This window comes from Formica exsecta, unplaced genomic scaffold (genome assembly GCF_003651465.1).
Source record: "Formica exsecta isolate Colony F162 unplaced genomic scaffold, ASM365146v1 scaffold224, whole genome shotgun sequence".
Lineage (NCBI taxonomy): Eukaryota > Metazoa > Arthropoda > Insecta > Hymenoptera > Formicidae > Formica > Formica exsecta.
Window position 1 is genome coordinate 1 of NW_021849538.1, and position 18,889 is coordinate 18,889.

Genomic DNA, 18,889 nt, shown 5'->3' on the forward strand with positions numbered 1-18,889 from the left:
TGACATCTTTGGAAAATTATATTGATTACATCAAAGATATAAATTATAATAGTTCATAAAAATTATTACATTTTTTGTAAAGCAGAATTTGACATAAATACGCTACGCAAAAAAATTAAAGGGCTACTTTCCTCCTTTTTCGCAGAAAAGACAATTTTCAAGAGGCTGCAACTTTGTCGCAAACGAGATTAAATTGCTTTTTTAATAATTATTATGCGATAATTTTTCCACTAGTTATGAACGCTCATAGTCAATAGATTGATTTTACTTCAGTAGTGAATGACTCGGTAAAAAAATCATAGGACATTCATTAAAAAAGCAAATTAAAGATAAAACTCTGCTTTTTAAAATCAAGTTAACGAAAATGCGCTACAATTTTTTTTCTTCAGCACTCCTTGACAAACTTTTGACAAAGTCAATCGACGGACATCGCTTTCTCATAACGTAATTTTGTAACAAATAAAAAGAATTGAACTCGACTGAAAGGTTTTGAAACTAGGAACTTTGTAACGCTTTTCTATTGATCTCAATCTGATTATATGCGATGAAGTTGCAGTCACTTGAAAATTGCCTTTTCCGTAGAAGAAAGTGGCCTTTTAATTTTTTTTTATGTAGTATAGTTATATTGTAGAATACGAATATGTTTTATTTCACTACCTTTATTTGATCTGGTTCATTTAAAAAAATTAATAACTTGTTACCCATCCAAACTCGGAATGGAGACGGATAATCTTTTGCCCACTTAGTGAAAATATTCAACATTTCTGCAAAATATTAAATAACTTATTGTCTAATGTAGTACATATATTTATATATTTTATTATATTGAAATAATATAATGTTAGCAAAAATAAATTTTTATTCTAAAAATACTATATTTCTAAAACTAGTATGTGTGTATGTTTTGCTAATTTTTTATTATTATTCTATAAATTAAGCATTAATACTACACTACTGAAAAAAATAGGGAACACTTTTCATACCTTAAAAATTGGACTCTTTTCAAACCGCTGAAACTCGACGAAAAATCATCGTAGACAAAAAATTAAAAAAGCATTTTAAAACTTGAAATTTCAACTTTAACGATGTATTGGTGGTTTTTAAACTTTTTTATAAATTTTCTTTGTTCATGTTTTAAAAAAGAACGCATTGTTTTGTTTCTTAAAATTAGGTATTTTTAACACTCTGCAACTCGATAAAAAAATTTCTCTTGAAAAATTCCACTTAATCTGTATTTTCTGGAAATGAAAAAAAAAATTTTTTTAGCTATCGGTGTCACGTTACAGTTGAAACTTCAAGCTTCAAAATGTTTTTTCAATTTTTTATCTGCGATGATTTTTGGCCGAGTATCGTATTATTTATATAAATACAGGTTTTGTTTCAAAATCGTGTAACTCGGTCAAAAAAGAAATTGTAGGAAAATTTTTAAAAAAGCATTTTGTAGGCAAAATATTGTAGTTTATGGAACTTGAGTTGAATTTTTCGAGAGAAATTTTTTTTATCGTGCTGCGGAGTGTCAAAAGTACATAATTTTAAGGAACAAAACAATGTGTTCTTTTTTTAAGCACAGAACAAGGAAGATAAAAAAATTTTAAAAAACCACCGATAGCGCGTTAAAGTTGAAACTTCAAGCTTCAAAATGCTTTTTTGTTTATTGTCTACGATGATTTTTCGTCGAGTTTCAGCGGTTTGAAAGCAGCCCAATTTTTAGGGTATGAAAAGTGTTTCTTATTTTTTTTTTTTTGAGTGGTGTATTATTTTTTCATTGTATTATTTATTTATAATCACCGTTAGGATTTCGCTGGAGAAGATGGTGGGCATTCCCAATAAACGGTAGTGTTCTTGGACCAGGCAAGGTATTTACGGTTTTAGAAGACCATCGGCGATGGTAACTCAGGACGAAGTAACTTATGGCAATACATACCAGAATAGTTAATACACTTATAAATATCATTGTACTGAGCAATGAGAACAACGAAATAATATTACAGTTTTATATTAATGTTACTACTGATATGCGGATATTATTACTTCTTTAACGCTTTTATTGTATTTCCCCTACTCAAACAAATAATAAGAAAAAAAATATAATTTACATAATAATGGATGTGTGTTTTAGATTGAAAAATAAAGTCATCTATCATTCTTAAAACATCTTTATCTGAAATGTCATGTGTAATACGTGGAAGACCTCGAGAATTAAAAGAGTTAGAAATTAAATAAATTTTAGTTTAAAATAATTAATGTTTTGATAAGGTTATAAAGAAATAATGATTTTAATGTTATGTATTACCAAAAATTCTACTATTCCATTTTTTTTTATTATTTTAATTTAATATTAGCTATTTCATCTTTACAAAAGAAAAAAGAATTGTAATTTAAATTATTTAAAAAAAAATAAATATGCAATGGAAACTGTATTTGATAGAATGGATTCTTTTATGATTTTTTTTCTCTCTCTTACTTTCTCTGTAGGATTATATATATATTATAAAATAATTACATATGCATAAACCTCTTTATACATAATTTTTTATATAATTATACAATCCAGCATATGCATATGTAAATATATACTACGACATGTACATACACACGGGGATATATTTTCTCACAATTTGCTTGCGTAATGGGTCATATTCGAAATGCGTGCTTCATCTCTTAATATTTGCGCATCATGACTGTTAATTATTCGAGAAACGTCAACGTTTTTTCAAAGTAGCGGATGACACATGTAAAAAAGAAGTAAGAACAAAAGATTAGAAAAAAGGTAAGCTGTAAATTTATTTAACAATATATTTATTAATTAATAATATTATCGTTGCCTTATTTATATTCAATATTATATAGTATAATGTTATAAAATTATAAGTTATTAGTAATGATTATATAAACTCGATATCATGCTCTATACGAAATATATGTTATATATGCAGGATGTCTCACAACCTCGGTACAATATTTTAATAGCATATTCTGGAGGCAAAATGGAGTAAAAAATCTCAATACAAAAATATCGAGGCTACAATAGTTTTTGAGTTATAAGTGATCAAAGTTTGCTAATAATATTGCGTAGAATTTGTGCCCTCAGACTCGTAACTACACTTACACACGTACTGATTTCATCCTGTTATTGCTGACAAATAAAATAAATAAATTGAATTTCACAAAACTTCTTCGTGTGATCAAAACAAAAATAAACTTCGTTTCTTAAGCCCGTTTCCCACGATGCGATTTTTCGTGTTGGATAGCATGCATGATTTGCTGCTTGCTGCCCTGCGCTTTACATTACATAAAGCTAAGCTGGGCGCGCTGCAGGTTTTCGCTTCACACGGAGCGAGGTGCAAAGCTAGCTTAGCGGATGGAACGGATGATAATTTGTGCGCTGCTCCTCAAAAAAAAATTTTGAAAAATGACGCAAGAAAAGTTTAGGAGCACTTTTTCGTTTGCTAATTTTATAGAAGTGGAAAGAAACCGTCATGAAAAGACAACAAAGAAGACTTTGGATGAAAAAATGGCATACAATGATAACCAAAAAAAAACAACAAGATCATGTCAATTTTGTCACATGCATTGGCTGAGACCGCTGTACATAGTACTCATACACGTAAGAAACAATAAAATTAGCTGTGCAGTTAAAATCAATATTATCTAATTTGTAAAATCAATAAAAAATGACAGCTCGGTACGCGCGTTTATGTAATTACGGATTTGAGCGCGCGAACTCTACGCGATATTATTGCCAAACTTTGATCGCATATAACTCAAAAACTATTGCAGCCTCAAAATTTGTGTATTAGAATTTTTGACTCTATTTTATCTCTAGCATACACTATTAAAGTATTGTACGGAGGTTGTGAGACACCCTGTATATATAGCCAAGTCTGCCGGAAGTTTTCTCGCTGCGTAGCCTGCACGGTGGCTGGCAAGGCTCCTCGCAAGTGAACTTGCACGAAAAATCGCATCGTGGGAAACTAGCTTTAAATGTGTGAAAATATTAAGTTTATATTTCTATTTAAATATAATAATTAATCATCTAACTATTTAAATTATTATTTAAGAAAAAATTAAATATTTTACGTACAACATTTATAGTTTGTTAATATCAGCCAAAAACTATTGCAGCCTCAAAATTTGTGTATTAGAATTTTTGACTCTATTTTATCTCTAGCATACACTATTAAAGTATTGTACGGAGGTTGTGAGACACCCTGTATATATAGCCAAGTCTGCCGGAAACAAATTTTGTTAAAACTTGCTATAAATTTTGTTCACAAGACGAATGCAAATTTGATACAAGATTTGTTTTATCCGATGGTGTCACCACAGAGAAGGGTTGATGACGACCAAATATAATCAAATCTGCTACATTGGGACTTTGCATCGTAATTTATCTGCTCATAGTACATATAGAACAAAAATAAAGACACTTTCTTGACGTAATTCAAACTCAAATTGTCGATTAAGCTTAGTAAGAACTCAATCCGTTCAGCGGTTATTGAGAACTGATAATCTCACATACATCTCTCAACTGGCCGACTCGCGTATAGATAACACGATGCGTCTCGGCGTTGCTGCGCGCGATCTTTGCTTCGCGTGATTTGGCGCGAGACACTACTGTGTCTCCTGATAAAATTCGGAACAAAGCTTTAATAATTTTTTTTTTATATTATTTTATGTTATTTGTTAAGAATGAGATACAATAGCAATGCGAACACAGCGCAGTAATAAGGGCGCATAAAAGTTTATTATAAACAACATCTCAATGTAACATAAAAATACGCGTAAAGCGAACGTTTTGGCCCTTCTTTGGGCCATCATCAGCGCACGGACTAATAATATAAATTAAGAAGCAAGGAACAATAAAAATTACAGAAGTATAGACCACATCGCAAATATTTAGTCGGTTAGCCGCAAAATGTCAAAAATCATAAAACAGAGATCTCTCACATCGTCATCACTTTTATATTTAATTTTATATTATTTCTTTAATAGATTATTTTTGGTCTGTTTACATATATATTATTCTATAACATATAGGGGAAAGTAGGGTAAAGCCGAATAAGCGGGTCAAACCGGGTACCTCTGTTTCTTCGTGATAAGTGATACTATCTTTGGACAACTCGTATTATTATAGTTGTAGTTTGACACCATCATTATTTTGAAATGAAACGTACCCATATGCAAACGATATTTTTTTGAGAGAAGTATAAAATTTTTGAACCAAAAAAGATGGATATCAGGGTAGCAATTAAGTCTCGTGGACTTTTTCTATACAGAGCATCTGTTTCGGTAAATGCAGCATTGCATTCTGTACGTATTAGAGAGTATATCGCACTAGTTTTGATCGTCACTTTGTACGCCGGAATGTACAGCCGCTGTGTTTTTTTCTCATGTTGGGGCAAAACCGGGTACTCTACACACCTCATATAACACAGTAGGACACAAAATTCTCTCCAAAGTGCGATAGTATGTTTCCCGAAGATTTTTTTGCGCTGAACACGATGCCGTTGTCTGGATTTATCTAGCACGTCAGGATTTCGAGTAAATTGGAATGAAAGGGGCCAAAAATGGCGTTTCTGGCCATTTTTAACATTTTTTACAGCAAAAAAAAACTGATTTCTAAATAAACTTAATGGCATTTGAAAGTATAATTCAAGAGCTTTCAAACGTAATTTGGTTCATGATCGTACGACTTTTTTTCATCAAGTTATGGCTGTTTGAAGTTTAGACATTCTGTATAATTTACAAGAAAAGTAAATACATACTTATATATAGCAGCAAATAAAAAAAGTAATTGTAATATGAATTTACTTGCAAAGAATAGATCAAGTATAAAGTTTAAATACATATGGTATTACACTTAATTGTTAATTCAAAATGGCGGAATTATTGACTGCAAAGCGTTTCTCAAGCACCTCTTATACCTGTTTATTTGTCTATGTATAAGTGGCTATGTGTCTGCGCATAAGTTTATTATTTTGCGAAAACATTGGATTTTAAACGGTACAGGTATTAAATATATAAACGTATTTCGAAAATTGAGCATTGCAAAAAATAAAGTAAGCATATTTGCAAGCAAGTATGTATTTGCCTTTCTTGTACTGTAGATTATACGAAAAGCCTAGAATTCAAACAGCTATAACTTGATGAAAAAAAGTCATACGATCATGAACCAAAATTCGTTTGAAAGCTCTTGAATTATACTTTCAGATACCATTAAGTTTATTTAGAAACCAATTTTCTTTTGCCGCAAAAAGAATGTAAAAATGGCCAAAAACGCCATTTTTGGCCCTTTTCATTCCAATTTACTCAAAATCCTGACGTGCTAGGCAAGTTCTGACAACGGCACCGTGTTCAGCGCGGAAAAATCTTCGAGAAACGTACTATCGCACTTTGAAGAGAAAGAAAAAGTGGTTTTTTGCCCTACTGTGTAATGAATAGAAGAAAAATTATCATTCTGACTTTGTCTCTCTAGAAAAAGCAGTTGGAAATGGAGATTGCCACTCAGAAAAAAAAAACCATTAAAAAAAACTTTTTAAGACTCCTAAAGATAAAAAATTAAATAAGAAAGTCCTTGAGCAATGTAGAGCAAAAGGATATCTTTGTTTGTGATTTTTGTTTATAAAATACATTTTTGTATTGTATTTTGATTAAAATAAATCAAGATTTCGTAATTGCTCGGTGTTTTACATGCTTTCAAATGGGTACCCGATTTTATCCTACCGGTGGGATAAAACCGGATATTTTGACAAAATGGGTATTTTCAAAATATCCTTTTATCCTTGGTAACTAAATATTTTTTTTTTTAGCAACTAGCCTCTTTTTCTCACAGTTCAAGGTTCACTACAGACTATTAAAGGTCAGTAGAATTCTTTTTGCTCTCTGATTTTTTGTAACAAGACAAATCCAAAAAAGTATCCGGTTTTACCTCTACTTTCCCCTATATTTATCCGTAATTATAAAAAAACACATAATATGATTAGGTGGTATTAATAATTAATTAAAATTACAAATATAATTGAATATTAATAATTATAATAATGATGATTATAGAGCTATTATATATGCGTTTAGTTAATGCTAGAGTATATTCAATTTTCGATGCTACAGATGCGAAAAATCTATCATTGTCATTCTCTTATATCAAACATATAAATATTTTTGTATATCTGTCGCAGGCTCTTTAACCTATTTACAAAAAAGATTTTATCTTTTTATAAAAACACCGGATTTCAGTAAGCCTTTTTATGAAAAAAGCTTTTTGTAAAAATGTTGAATTATTTACACAAAACGACATATCTATTGCATCGTAATAAAGTATTTCGGCCCGCATTTATCGGAATTTCAAAACAAATTAAAATAAGATTATGCGGCAAATTCTTGAAGTAGCTAACATTTAAATATTCCAATGGATTCATCGCTAAATACATCAATGATAACACATTTATCAGAGATAAAGATTCTAGCGAAGTAAACTGATTATCTTACAAATTCAAATATTTTAAAGAAAGATTTACTCAAACTACTTTCGGTAGAAAACTTAATTTGTTCCTTGACAGATCTAATATCTTTAAAAGCGAAAGATGAGCAAAAGATTTATCATTAATAATGTTGCTCTGATTCTCTGCAACTATCAAAATTCCAGTGTGCAAAATTTGATGTCTGCACCAAATTCACGGTAAGATTCTGCGGCAAACTCTTTAAGTAGTTAACATTTACATATTTAAGTGGATTCATCGCCACATACGCCTCCATTGACACACTTGTCAAAGATAAAGACTCTAACGAAGTAAATTGATTACTTTCCACATTCAAATATTTTAAAGATGTTAAAGATTTACTGAATCCTTTCGGTAGAAAACTCAATTTGTTCTTTGAGAGATCTAATATTTCTACAAGCGAAAGCTGAGTGAATGCTTTTAACATTAATCTTTTCGATTTGATTCCCTCCTAATAACAATTTCGTCAGTTTCGGCATTTGTATAAAAGCATTCAAAATTAGATTCTTAATATTGTTACAATTAAGAGACAAAATACTGATTACTGTTTCATTTGAAATCTGTGGGACATCCTCGAGCTTGTTGAAATTTAAATCGAGCGTTCTCAAAGATTGCAATTTTTTAAATGTCTCCGAATATAAGTAAGTTATATTATTTGTGGACAAATTCAAATAGACTAACTTCTTAGTGTCTTCGAAAGTGTTCGGTTCAATAAAACCAATTTTGTTTCTTGAAATGGAAAGATAATGTAGATTTTTCAGGCCAGCCATCACTAGACTATGTGAATAAATTTCCTGACTAGATTGATCATATATGTTATATCTATAATGTCGATATAGATTATACGAATGATCACGTGAATCATTGTACTTCTTTATATATTTCAGATTATTGTTATCTAAATTTAGTGCCAATAAGTTCACTTGTTTTCTATTAAAAACCAAAGAAGTGAGCGAATTATCGTGGAGATCAAGAAAGTATAAACTTCTTGGCAACAATTTTACAAAATTGGTATCTTTCATGTTGTTGTCGGAAAGATCTAAGATCTAAGAAGTTTTGGAAATGGAGTTTTGTCTGTAGAAGTTTGCAAATCATAGATATAATTTCTACGGACAGATAAGATTTCTAAATTAAGATATTCTTCAGAAATGTCAGATACCCGCTGGTCGTAATAGTAGTTATTACCGTCATCATTAGATGATGCTGCATTATTCAGAATAAGGATTTTTAAATTTTCGTGACCTCCAAAGTCGAAGAGTTTATCCCGATCGATTTCGTTGTTAGAAAGAATTAATTGAGTCAAATTAGGAAGGTTGTTGAAGGCGCCCTTCTCGATGCTCTGGAGGTGAGTGTTTGTGAAATTGAGACAAGATATCCAGGGACTACTGATAAAATCCCGACCAATAGAGATGATCGTTGCGTTAGCAAAATTAAAGGAAATTATTTCATTTTTGCACAGATGTTCGAACTCATTCACATAGTTAGGAAATTCCGAAGAGATTTGACTATCATTAGCTGTTGATAGCGTGGACCAACAGACGAAAGTGATGATTGTAAAAGAATACTTCATGATACTGGATCTCTGCAAATATAATATAAAAAATGTCTTTTAGAAATATAGAGTAAAAGATGATATGAATATTATTACAATAAATAAAATTATTTTATATTAATGACAAAAATTTTTATAATTATAATTATACTATAAGAGTATAAAAATACATTTTTCCTTAATATAAAATTTATATAAAAAAATGTTTTTTTATTAAAAATTTTCTCATACAAATATACAAACTAAACGTACCATGTTAATAAAATGTTTTCTTCACAAAATTGTTCAAATTAGTTGCTAATTTTCTTGTGAAGTATACTTCCGGAGTGTACTTCTCATCACGACTGCTCTTGGAATACTGTGCTGTCGTGCCAGTTCTGACAAAAAAGCTAAACCGATATAATATCGCTTAGCATAGTGTATCGAAAAAATGCATGCTATAATCAACATGCACACGTTTATTCCTGAATAGATAAAGCAAATAATAATTTTTTATCTCGTTTGTGACCCGGATGTCCGTTCCGAGTACGGCGTATATTTCTCAAGAAGAGTTGTCTCACTATATAATATATTCAATAAAATAAGTCAAAATCTTTTCTGATAAAAGCTTATTTTATTATAAAGATTTTAAGATTATCTTTTTCAATATTTATAGTAAAATGCATAAAAAGAAAATGCACGCATATGAAAATCTTGCATTTTATGATAGAAGAATATGAAGATTCCTAAATTGTTATCTACATATTAAGAAAACATATTTTTCAATATTCATGATTTCGTTATTTTTTATGCAAACTTTTAAATATCTCATTAGAATAATATCAGATAATATCAAGAAGAATATCAAAAAATGATGAAAATTGAAATAGATTAAAGAAACGTTGTAAAAATTAGAATTGTCTAACTTATGTTTTATCAATTAGATATAAGATTATTCTCAATTTATCTAATTTTTGTAGCTTATTAGAAATTTTTTTGAAAATGTTTCTTATTGTTGGTAGTTATACAGATATATGCTCAGAAAATATTCTAAAATTCAGGGGACAAAATCCTAATAAATTATTTTTTTATATTATTTTATTTTATTTTTTATCTGCATACATATATGTTATTCTGTTTATTACTGTATTATATATGTTATCCGTAATTATAAAAATCATATAACATGATTAACTGGTATTTAATAACTAATAAAAATTACCAATATAAATGACTATTAATAATTATAATAATGATGATTATATATAAGAATTATTTTCTTGGCTCGCATTTATCGGAATTCCAGTATGAAAAATCCGATCCCTGTACTAAATTTACGGTAAGATTCTGTGGCAAGTTCTGGAAGTAGCTAACATCTAAATATTCCAGTGGATTCATCGCCAGATACACCTCCATCAATGGTGACACATTTGTCAAACATAAAGATTCTAATGAAGTAAATTGATTATCTTCCACATTCAAATATTTTAAAGATGTTAAAGATTCACTTAATCCTTCCGGTAGAAAACTCAATTTGTTCCTCGATAGATCTAATATTTCTAAAAGTGAAAGATGAGCGAATATTTGAACATTAATCTCGTCGATCTGATTTCCTGCCAATAACAATTTCGTCAACTTCGGCATTTTTGCGAAACTGTTTATAGTTAGATTCTTAGTGATATTGTTACAATTAAGAGACAAAATGCTGAGTACTTCACTTGAGATTTGCGGAACGTTCTCGAGCTTGTTAAGACTTAAATCGAGCGATCTCAAAGACTGCAATTTTTCAAATGTCTCTGAATGCAAATGAGTTATTTTATTTATGGATAAGTTCAAATAAACTAACTTGTTAGTGTCCTCGAAAGCGTTTGATTCAATACGATTAATTTCGTTTCCGGAAATGGAAAGATAATGTAGATTTTCCAGGCCGGCCATCACGAGACCAAAATTATGCGGATTACGTAAATTATACCGACTATATGGATCTTGAGTATATGGATATTGATTATATCTTTGATAATTATACTGTTGATTATATCGATCGTATGAATCAGATAAATCACGCGAATCATTGTACTTCTTCACAGATTTCAGATTGTTCTTATCCAAGTTTAGTGCCAACAAGTTTACTTGTTTTTTATCAAAGGCAAAAGAAGTGAACGAGTTACCATGGAGGTCAAGAAAGAATAAACTGTTTGGTAATAGCTCCATAAAATTGGTACCTGTTATGCGGTTGTCGGAAAGATCTAGAATTTTCAATTTCGGGAATGGGATTTTTTGTATAACTTGCGAAGGTGACTTTAATATATCGAAATTGGAGTTAGAGACTTGAGTTTCTGTAATAATTTTTAAGTCATTGATGAGGTTTTTACGAACAGATAAGATTTCTAAATTAGGGTATTCTCCGGAAATAACTGCAGATGATATGGGAACATTATTCTTAATTACACTATCCAGAATAAGAATCTTTAAATTTTCGTGACCTCCAAAGTCGAAGAGTTTGTTCAAGTCGATATTGTTGTTTGAAAAGATCAGTTGAGTCAAATTAGGAAGTTTGTCAAAGGCGCCCTTTCTGATGTTCTGGATATGAGTGCCGGCGAAGTTGAGACAAGTAATCAAAGGACTACTAATAAAATTTTGATCAATAGAGATGATCAATCCGTTAGAAAAGTTTAAAGAAATCATTTCATCCTTGCATAGATATCCAATTTCAAGTGACTCATTCACATAATTGGGAAATTCCAAGGAGGTGTCATTGGCTATGGATGGCATAGACCAACAGATGACGATGATGATTGTAAAAGAAAATTTTATCGGAGATTTCTGCAAATATAAAAAAATATCTCTTTTAGAAATATAATAAGAGATGATTTTGAAAATATAACATTATTATAATAAACAAAATCGTATTAATATTAATTAACATTATTGATAAAAACTGTATAATTATAATACCATAAAAAATTATTATGTGAAATAATGAAAAATACACAATACACAAATACATGAGTTACAAGACATATATATGTATATATGTATATATAGAATAAAAATTCCCATTTTTGAAATTATATAATAATTATTATGATATTAATTTAGTTATATATCATGGTAACACGAAAACCATATAATAATTATTATAACGTGAGAGTAAAAGTATATTTTTCCTTAATAAAAAATGTATAAATAATAAAAAAAGATTTTATTTTATAAACTTTTTCTTAAAATAATATAAAAACTAGACATACCATTTTTATAAAATCCTTTCTCCAAAAAAATTAAAGTTCAAGTTATAGTTGGCAATTATCTCGCCGATGTATTTCACACAATGACTGCACTTTGAATACTAGTTCTGCTGTTGTCAGTTCGGATGAAAAATAATATCGCTCAGATATATATTAAGGACATGTGATAATAACGCCTACGTTTATTCATAAAATAAAGCACGATAATAGCTCTTTTTCCTTGATTTCTATATTTTACATCAGAAACTAAATTTGAATTAACTGCAATCTATTAGTATCAATCAGTATTAGTTTCAATCAGTAATTATGTTTATAGATAAGTATAAAAATACGCTATAATATCGTCTGTGTTTATCCATAAGATAAAGCATGATAATAGATATTTTTTTCTTAATTTCTATATTTTGCATCAGAAACTAAATTCACTGAAATCGTATTAGTTTCAATCTCTAATTTTGTTTATAGATAATTAAGTTTAAAAACAAGTATTTTCTATCTTATGTTATGTGACCCGGATTTCCTTTTACGAGCACAGTATAAGAGTTTATCAAGAAGTTGCTTTACTCTATAATATATTCAATAAAATAAATCGAAATCTTTTCTGATGTAAGCTTTTATTATAGAAATTTTAAAATTATCTTTTTTAATATTTGCAATGTACGATATAAAAAAATAAGAAAATACATGTATGTAAAAAATTTGCAATTTATGATAGAAGAATAAGTAAAAATTCTTAAATTGTTATCTATACGTATGTAGATATCAAGAAAATAATATATTTCTCAATATTTGTGTATGATTTTGTCTTTTTTTTTGCAAACTTTTAATTTTTTTAAATGGTTGCGCAGTATCTCATTAGAATAATATCAGATAGTATCAAGAAGAGTATTAAAAATGAAGAAAGTTGAAATAGATTAAAGAAACATTATAAAAACTAGAATTATCTTATGTTATATCAATTAAATCATCCTCGATTTATCAAATTTTTTTAGCTTATTAAAAATTTTTTTGATAGTATTTCTGGATATTTATGCTCAGGAAATATTCTAAAAATTGAGACAGAATTTTAATAAATTATTTTTAATATTATTTCACATTATTTTTTGTCTGCTTACATATATGTTATTCTATTTATTATTATACTACATATGTTATACGTATTTGTAAAAAAACATATAACATGATTAACTGTATTTAATAACTAATAAAAGTTATAAATATAAATAATTATTAATAATTATAATCATAAATCGGCCTGCATTTATCGGAATTCCAGTATGAAAAATTCGATTTCTGTACCAACTTTATGGTAAGATTCTGCGGCAAATTCTTGAAATAGCTAACATCTAAATATTCCAGTGGATTCATCGCCAGATACACCTCCATCAATGGTAACATACTTGTCAGAGATAAAGATTCTAACGAAGTAAATTGATTACCTTCCACGTTCAAATATTTTAAAGATGTTAAAGATTTACTTAATTCTTCCGGTAGAAAATTCAATTTGTTCCTCGATAGATCTAATATTTCTAAAAGCAAAAGATGAGTGAATGTTTGAGCATTAATTTTGTCGATCTGATTCCCTCCCAATAACAATTTTGTCAATTTCGGCATTTTTGCAAAACTGTTTAAAGTTAGATTCTTAGTAATATTGTTACAATTAAGAGACAAAATACTGATTACTTCACTTGAAATCTGTGGGACATTCTCGAGCTCATTAAAACTCAAATCAAGCGATCTCAAAGATTGTAATTTTTCAAATGTCTCTGAATGCAAGTGAGTTATTTTATTTATGGATAAGTTTAAATAAACTAACTTGTTAGCATCCTCGAAAGCGTTTGATTCAATTAAGTCAATTTTGTTTCCGGAAATGGAGAGATAATGTAGATTTTCCAGGCCAGCCATCACTAGACCAAAATTATGCGGATTATCTGAATTATACTGACCATATTGATTATATGGATTGTATGGATCATAGTTTCCATAATTATACTGTCGATTATATTGATCATATGTATTATATGGATCAGATGAATCACGCGAATCATTATACTTTTTCACAGATTTCAGATTGTTTTTATCCAAGTTTAATGCTAACAAGTTTACTTGTTTTTTATCAAATGTAAAAGAAGTGAATGAGTTATCATGGAGGTCAAGAAAGTATAAACTGTTTGGCAATAGCTCCATAAAATTGGTACCTGTTATGCGGTTACTGGAAAGATCTAGAATTTTTAATTTTGGGAATGGGATTTTTTGTATAACTTGCGGAGGTAATCTTAATCGAAGATCGTATTCAGAAACTCGAGTTTCATCTGTAACAATTTCTAAGTCATCGATGAGGTTTTTACGAACAGATAAGATTTCTAAATTAGGGTATTCTCCGGAAATAACTGCAGATGATATGGGAACATTATTCTTAATTACACTATCCAGAATAAGAATCTTTAAGTTTTTGTGACCTCCAAAGTCGAAGAGTTTGTTCAAATCGATATTGTTGTTTGAAAAAATCAGTTTAGTCAAATTAGGAAGTTTGTCGAAGGCGCCCTTTCTGATGTTCTGGATATGAGTGCCGGCGAAGTTGAGACAAGTAATCAAAGGACTACTGATAAAATCCTGATCAATAGAGATGATCATTCCGTTAGAAAAATTTAAAGAAATCATTTCATTCTTGCATTGATGTCCAATTTCAAGTGACTCATTCACATAATTGGGAAATTCCAAGGAGATATCATTGGCTATGGATAGCATAGACCAACAGATGACAATGATGATTGTAAAAGAAAACTTCATCAGAGATTTCTGTAAATATAAAAAAATATCTCTTTTACAAATATAATAAGAAATAGTTTTCAGAATATAACATTATTCTAATAAACAAATTTATATTAATTAATATTAATAACATTAAAGATAAAAACTGTATAATTATAATATGATAAAAAATTATTATGTGGAATGATGAAAAATACACAATACATGAATTACAGGATATATATTATATATAGAACAGAAATTCCCATTTTTGAAATTATATAATAATTATTATGATATTAATTTAGTTATATATCACGAAAACCATATAATAATTATTATAACGTGAGAGTAAAAGTATATTTTTCTTTAATAAAAAATGTATAAATAATAAAAAAAGATTTTATTTTATAAACTTTTTCTTAAAATAATATAAAAACTAGACATACCATTTTTATAAAATCCTTTCTCCAAAAAAATTAAAGTTCAAGTTAATTGGTAATTATCTCGCCGATGTACTTCATACAATGACTGCACTTTGAATACTAGTCATGCTGTTATGTCAGTTTGGATGAAAAAATATAATATCGCTTAGATATATATTAAAGACACGCGATAATAACGTCTATGTTTATTCATAAGATAACAGATATCTTCTTTTCTTGATTTCTACAGGATGATTCAGAAATACTTGTACAAACATTCATCGCTTGGGTTTCGAGGTACCATTCAACAAAACTAGTTGAATTCCAGTCAATTGTCCCATTCAGTTGTTATCAATAAGACAACTTTACCTGCCGATGTGTAGGTACATTGAAGTAGATACTAAATTATTCGCAACCGTCATGAGATCTTTAAAAGGGTGCGACAGTGACATCCATCCGACATGTTCATTAAAGCGTGCATTGAAGCAGATGAAAGACATTTTGAGCATTTGTTGTGAATTGTGAATAGATAAATAATTGAACTGTGTGTGTGTGTGTGTGTGTGAAGATGTATTACATTGGTCATGTGTCTTTGTAGATATATTCTGTCAGTTTTTGTTGTTGAATGTAATCTTTCGATTATAACTCATAAACCAAACATTATCGGACATATGTATATATGACATTTTTTTCTTGTTTATGTGTAGAGAACTTATCCAAAATTTGTACAAATATTTCTGAATCATCCTGTATATTTCGTATCAGAAACTAACTTCATTAAAATCGTGTTAGTTTTAATCTATAATTTTTTTTATAGATAAATTTAAAAATAAGTATTTTCTATCTCATGTTATATGACCCGGATTTCCGTTTCGAGCACATTATAAGTTTGTCAAGAAATTGTTTTACTATAATATATTCATTAAAATAAATCGAAATTTTTTATAATGTAAGCTTATTTCATTATAGAAATCTTAAAATTATCTTTTCCAATATTTACAATACATCATATAGAAAGAAAAATGAGAAAATACATGTATATAAAAAATTTGCAATTTATGATTAAAGAATAAGTAAAGATTCTTAAATTGTTATCTATACATTTCTGAATGGTTGCGCAATATCTTATACTAAAATAATATCAGATAGTATTAAGAAGAGTATTAAAAAATGAAGAAAGTTGAAATAGATTAAAGAAACATTGTAAAAACTAAAATTATCTATCTTATATTTTATCGATTAAATTATCCCCGATTTTTCAAATTTTTTTAGCTCATTAAGAATTTTTTTGATAATATTTCTTAATATTTATACAGAGATATGCTCAGAAAATATTCTAAAATTTGAGACAAAGTTTTAATAAATCTTTTTTATATTATTTTATATTATTTCTTTAATAGATTATTTTTTGTCTGTTTACATATATGTTATTCTACTTATTATTTTATAACATATATTTATCCGTAATTATAAAAAAAAACACATAACATAATTAAGTATTAATAACTAATCAAAATTACAAATATAAATGAATATTAATAATTATAATAATAATGATTATACCGCTATTATATGTAAATATTCTAGTGGATTTATCGCTAGATACATCAATGATAACAAATTTATCAGAAATAAAGATTCTAACGAAGTAAACTGATTATTTCAAATTCAAATATTTTAAAGAAAGATTTACTCAAACCTTTCAGTAGAAAACTAATTCTTTCCTCGACAGATCTAATTATCTTTAAAAGCGAAAGATGAGCAAAAGATTTATCATTAATAATGTTGCTCTGATTCTCTGCAGCTATCAGAATTCCAGTGTGCAAAATTTGAGGTCTGCACCCAATTCACGGTAAGATTATGCGGCAAACTCTTTAAGTAGTTAACATTTACATATTTAAGTGGATTCATCGCCACATACGCCTCCATTGACACACTTGTCAAAGATAAAGACTCTAACGAAGTAAATTGATTACTTTCCACATTCAAATATTTTAAAGATGTTAAAGATTTACTGAATCCTTTCGGTAGAAAACTCAATTTGTTCTTTGAGAGATCTAATATTTCTACAAGCGAAAGCTGAGTGAATGCTTTTAACATTAATCTTCTTGATTTGATTTCCTCCTAATAACAATTTCGTCAATTTCGGTATTTGTATGAAAGCATTTGAAATTATATTTTTAATATTATTATAATTAAGAGGCAAAATACTGATTACTGTTTCATTTGAAATCTGTAGGACATCCTCGAGCTTGTTGAAACTCAAATCGAGCGTCCTCAAGTCCTCAAAGATTGCAATTTTCCAAATATCTCCGAATATAAGTAAGTTATATTATTTGTGGATAAGTTCAAATAAACTAACTTGTTAGTGTTTTCAAAAGTGTTCGGTTCAATAAAACGACTTTTGTTTCTGAAAATGGAAAGATAATGTAGATTTTACAGGCCAGCCATCACTAGCAAGGGTGGATGGTGACTTTTCGGGACCTAACCTGATGCTAATACTATTTCAGGGGCTCTGATTCCGGGCAGAATAGAAAATTACAATGACATCAAAAAATGACGAAAAAATTACTTTAAAAACTAACTTTTCTATCATAATTTATCGTTTTTCGTTATTTTGACATCATTATAATTTTCTGTTCTATCTAGATAACAGTTTAGGATAACATTTAAACATTAATAAATATACAATTCGAATAAAATATATTCATAATAAATGATATTCATGAAAACTATAAACTGTTTACGGAAACATTAACGTTTTACAGAAACAAATTAAATTAATAAAAATAACTGACATAGATATAAAACAAAACATAAATGTAAAAAACAAAAGGATTTGAGAAAAAAAGTTTTTAAATTTTTATTTTTTTTTACATTTTACGTTTATATATTCTTTTATGGCTTCGTCATAAGAAACAGATCTTATGATGTTACTTTCTATTGAAAGAATTAATAAATAATTTTATCTTTTTAATTCTATTATTGGTTCGTGCGCTGATGATGGCCAAAAGAAGGGCCGAAACGTGCGCTTAAATTTATAATGTTAATTTTTAATTTTTAATTATTTTATTGCTTCCTCATAGAGGAAGCTTTGTTTTCGTGACAAAAATTTTTTTTCGAGTTTTCTATGCCAATGTGTTTAGAATGTTCCAAAACGTCGGAAAATCATATTCCTAAAAAATGTCTGTATGTATGTATGTGTGTGTGTGTGTGTGTGTGTGTGTGTGTGTGTGTGTGTGTGTGTGTGTGTGTGTGTGTGTGTGTGTGTGTGTGTGTGTGTGTGTGTGTGTGTGTGTGTGTGTGTGTGTGTGTGTGTGTGTGTGTGTGTGTGTGTGTGTGTGTGTGTGTGTGTGTGTGTGTGTGTGTGTGTGTGTGTGTGTGTGTGTGTGTGTGTGTGTGTGTGTGTGTGTGTGTGTGTGTGTGTGTGTGTGT

General features: G+C 28.8%; 1 protein-coding gene, 1 long non-coding RNA gene and 2 pseudogenes across 2 annotated transcripts; all 4 read right to left on the reverse strand.

The window, feature by feature from the left end:
* Nucleotides 1-375: 375 nt before the first annotated feature.
* LOC115235515 lies at nt 376-2,181 on the reverse strand. Its single transcript, XR_003884041.1, has 2 exons — nt 1,789-2,181; nt 376-764 (listed from the first exon to the last, which is right to left on the reverse strand). It is a non-coding gene; the product is annotated as an uncharacterized LOC115235515 (long non-coding RNA).
* Nucleotides 2,182-7,380: 5,199 nt separating this feature from the next.
* On the reverse strand, nt 7,381-9,683 carry LOC115235508 (annotated as a pseudogene).
* A 430-nt stretch (nt 9,684-10,113) lies between these two features.
* LOC115235512 (toll-like receptor 8) lies at nt 10,114-15,620 on the reverse strand. The gene is made up of 3 exons (XM_029807359.1): nt 15,479-15,620; nt 13,512-15,077; nt 10,114-11,850 (listed from the first exon to the last, which is right to left on the reverse strand). The coding sequence occupies exons 1-3, from the start codon at nt 15,479-15,481 to the stop codon at nt 10,306-10,308; spliced, it is 3,114 nt and encodes a 1,037-aa protein (XP_029663219.1). The 5' UTR covers nt 15,482-15,620; the 3' UTR covers nt 10,114-10,305.
* Nucleotides 15,621-17,201: 1,581 nt separating this feature from the next.
* Nucleotides 17,202-18,889, reverse strand: part of LOC115235519 — a 13,231-nt pseudogene continuing 11,543 nt past the window's right edge.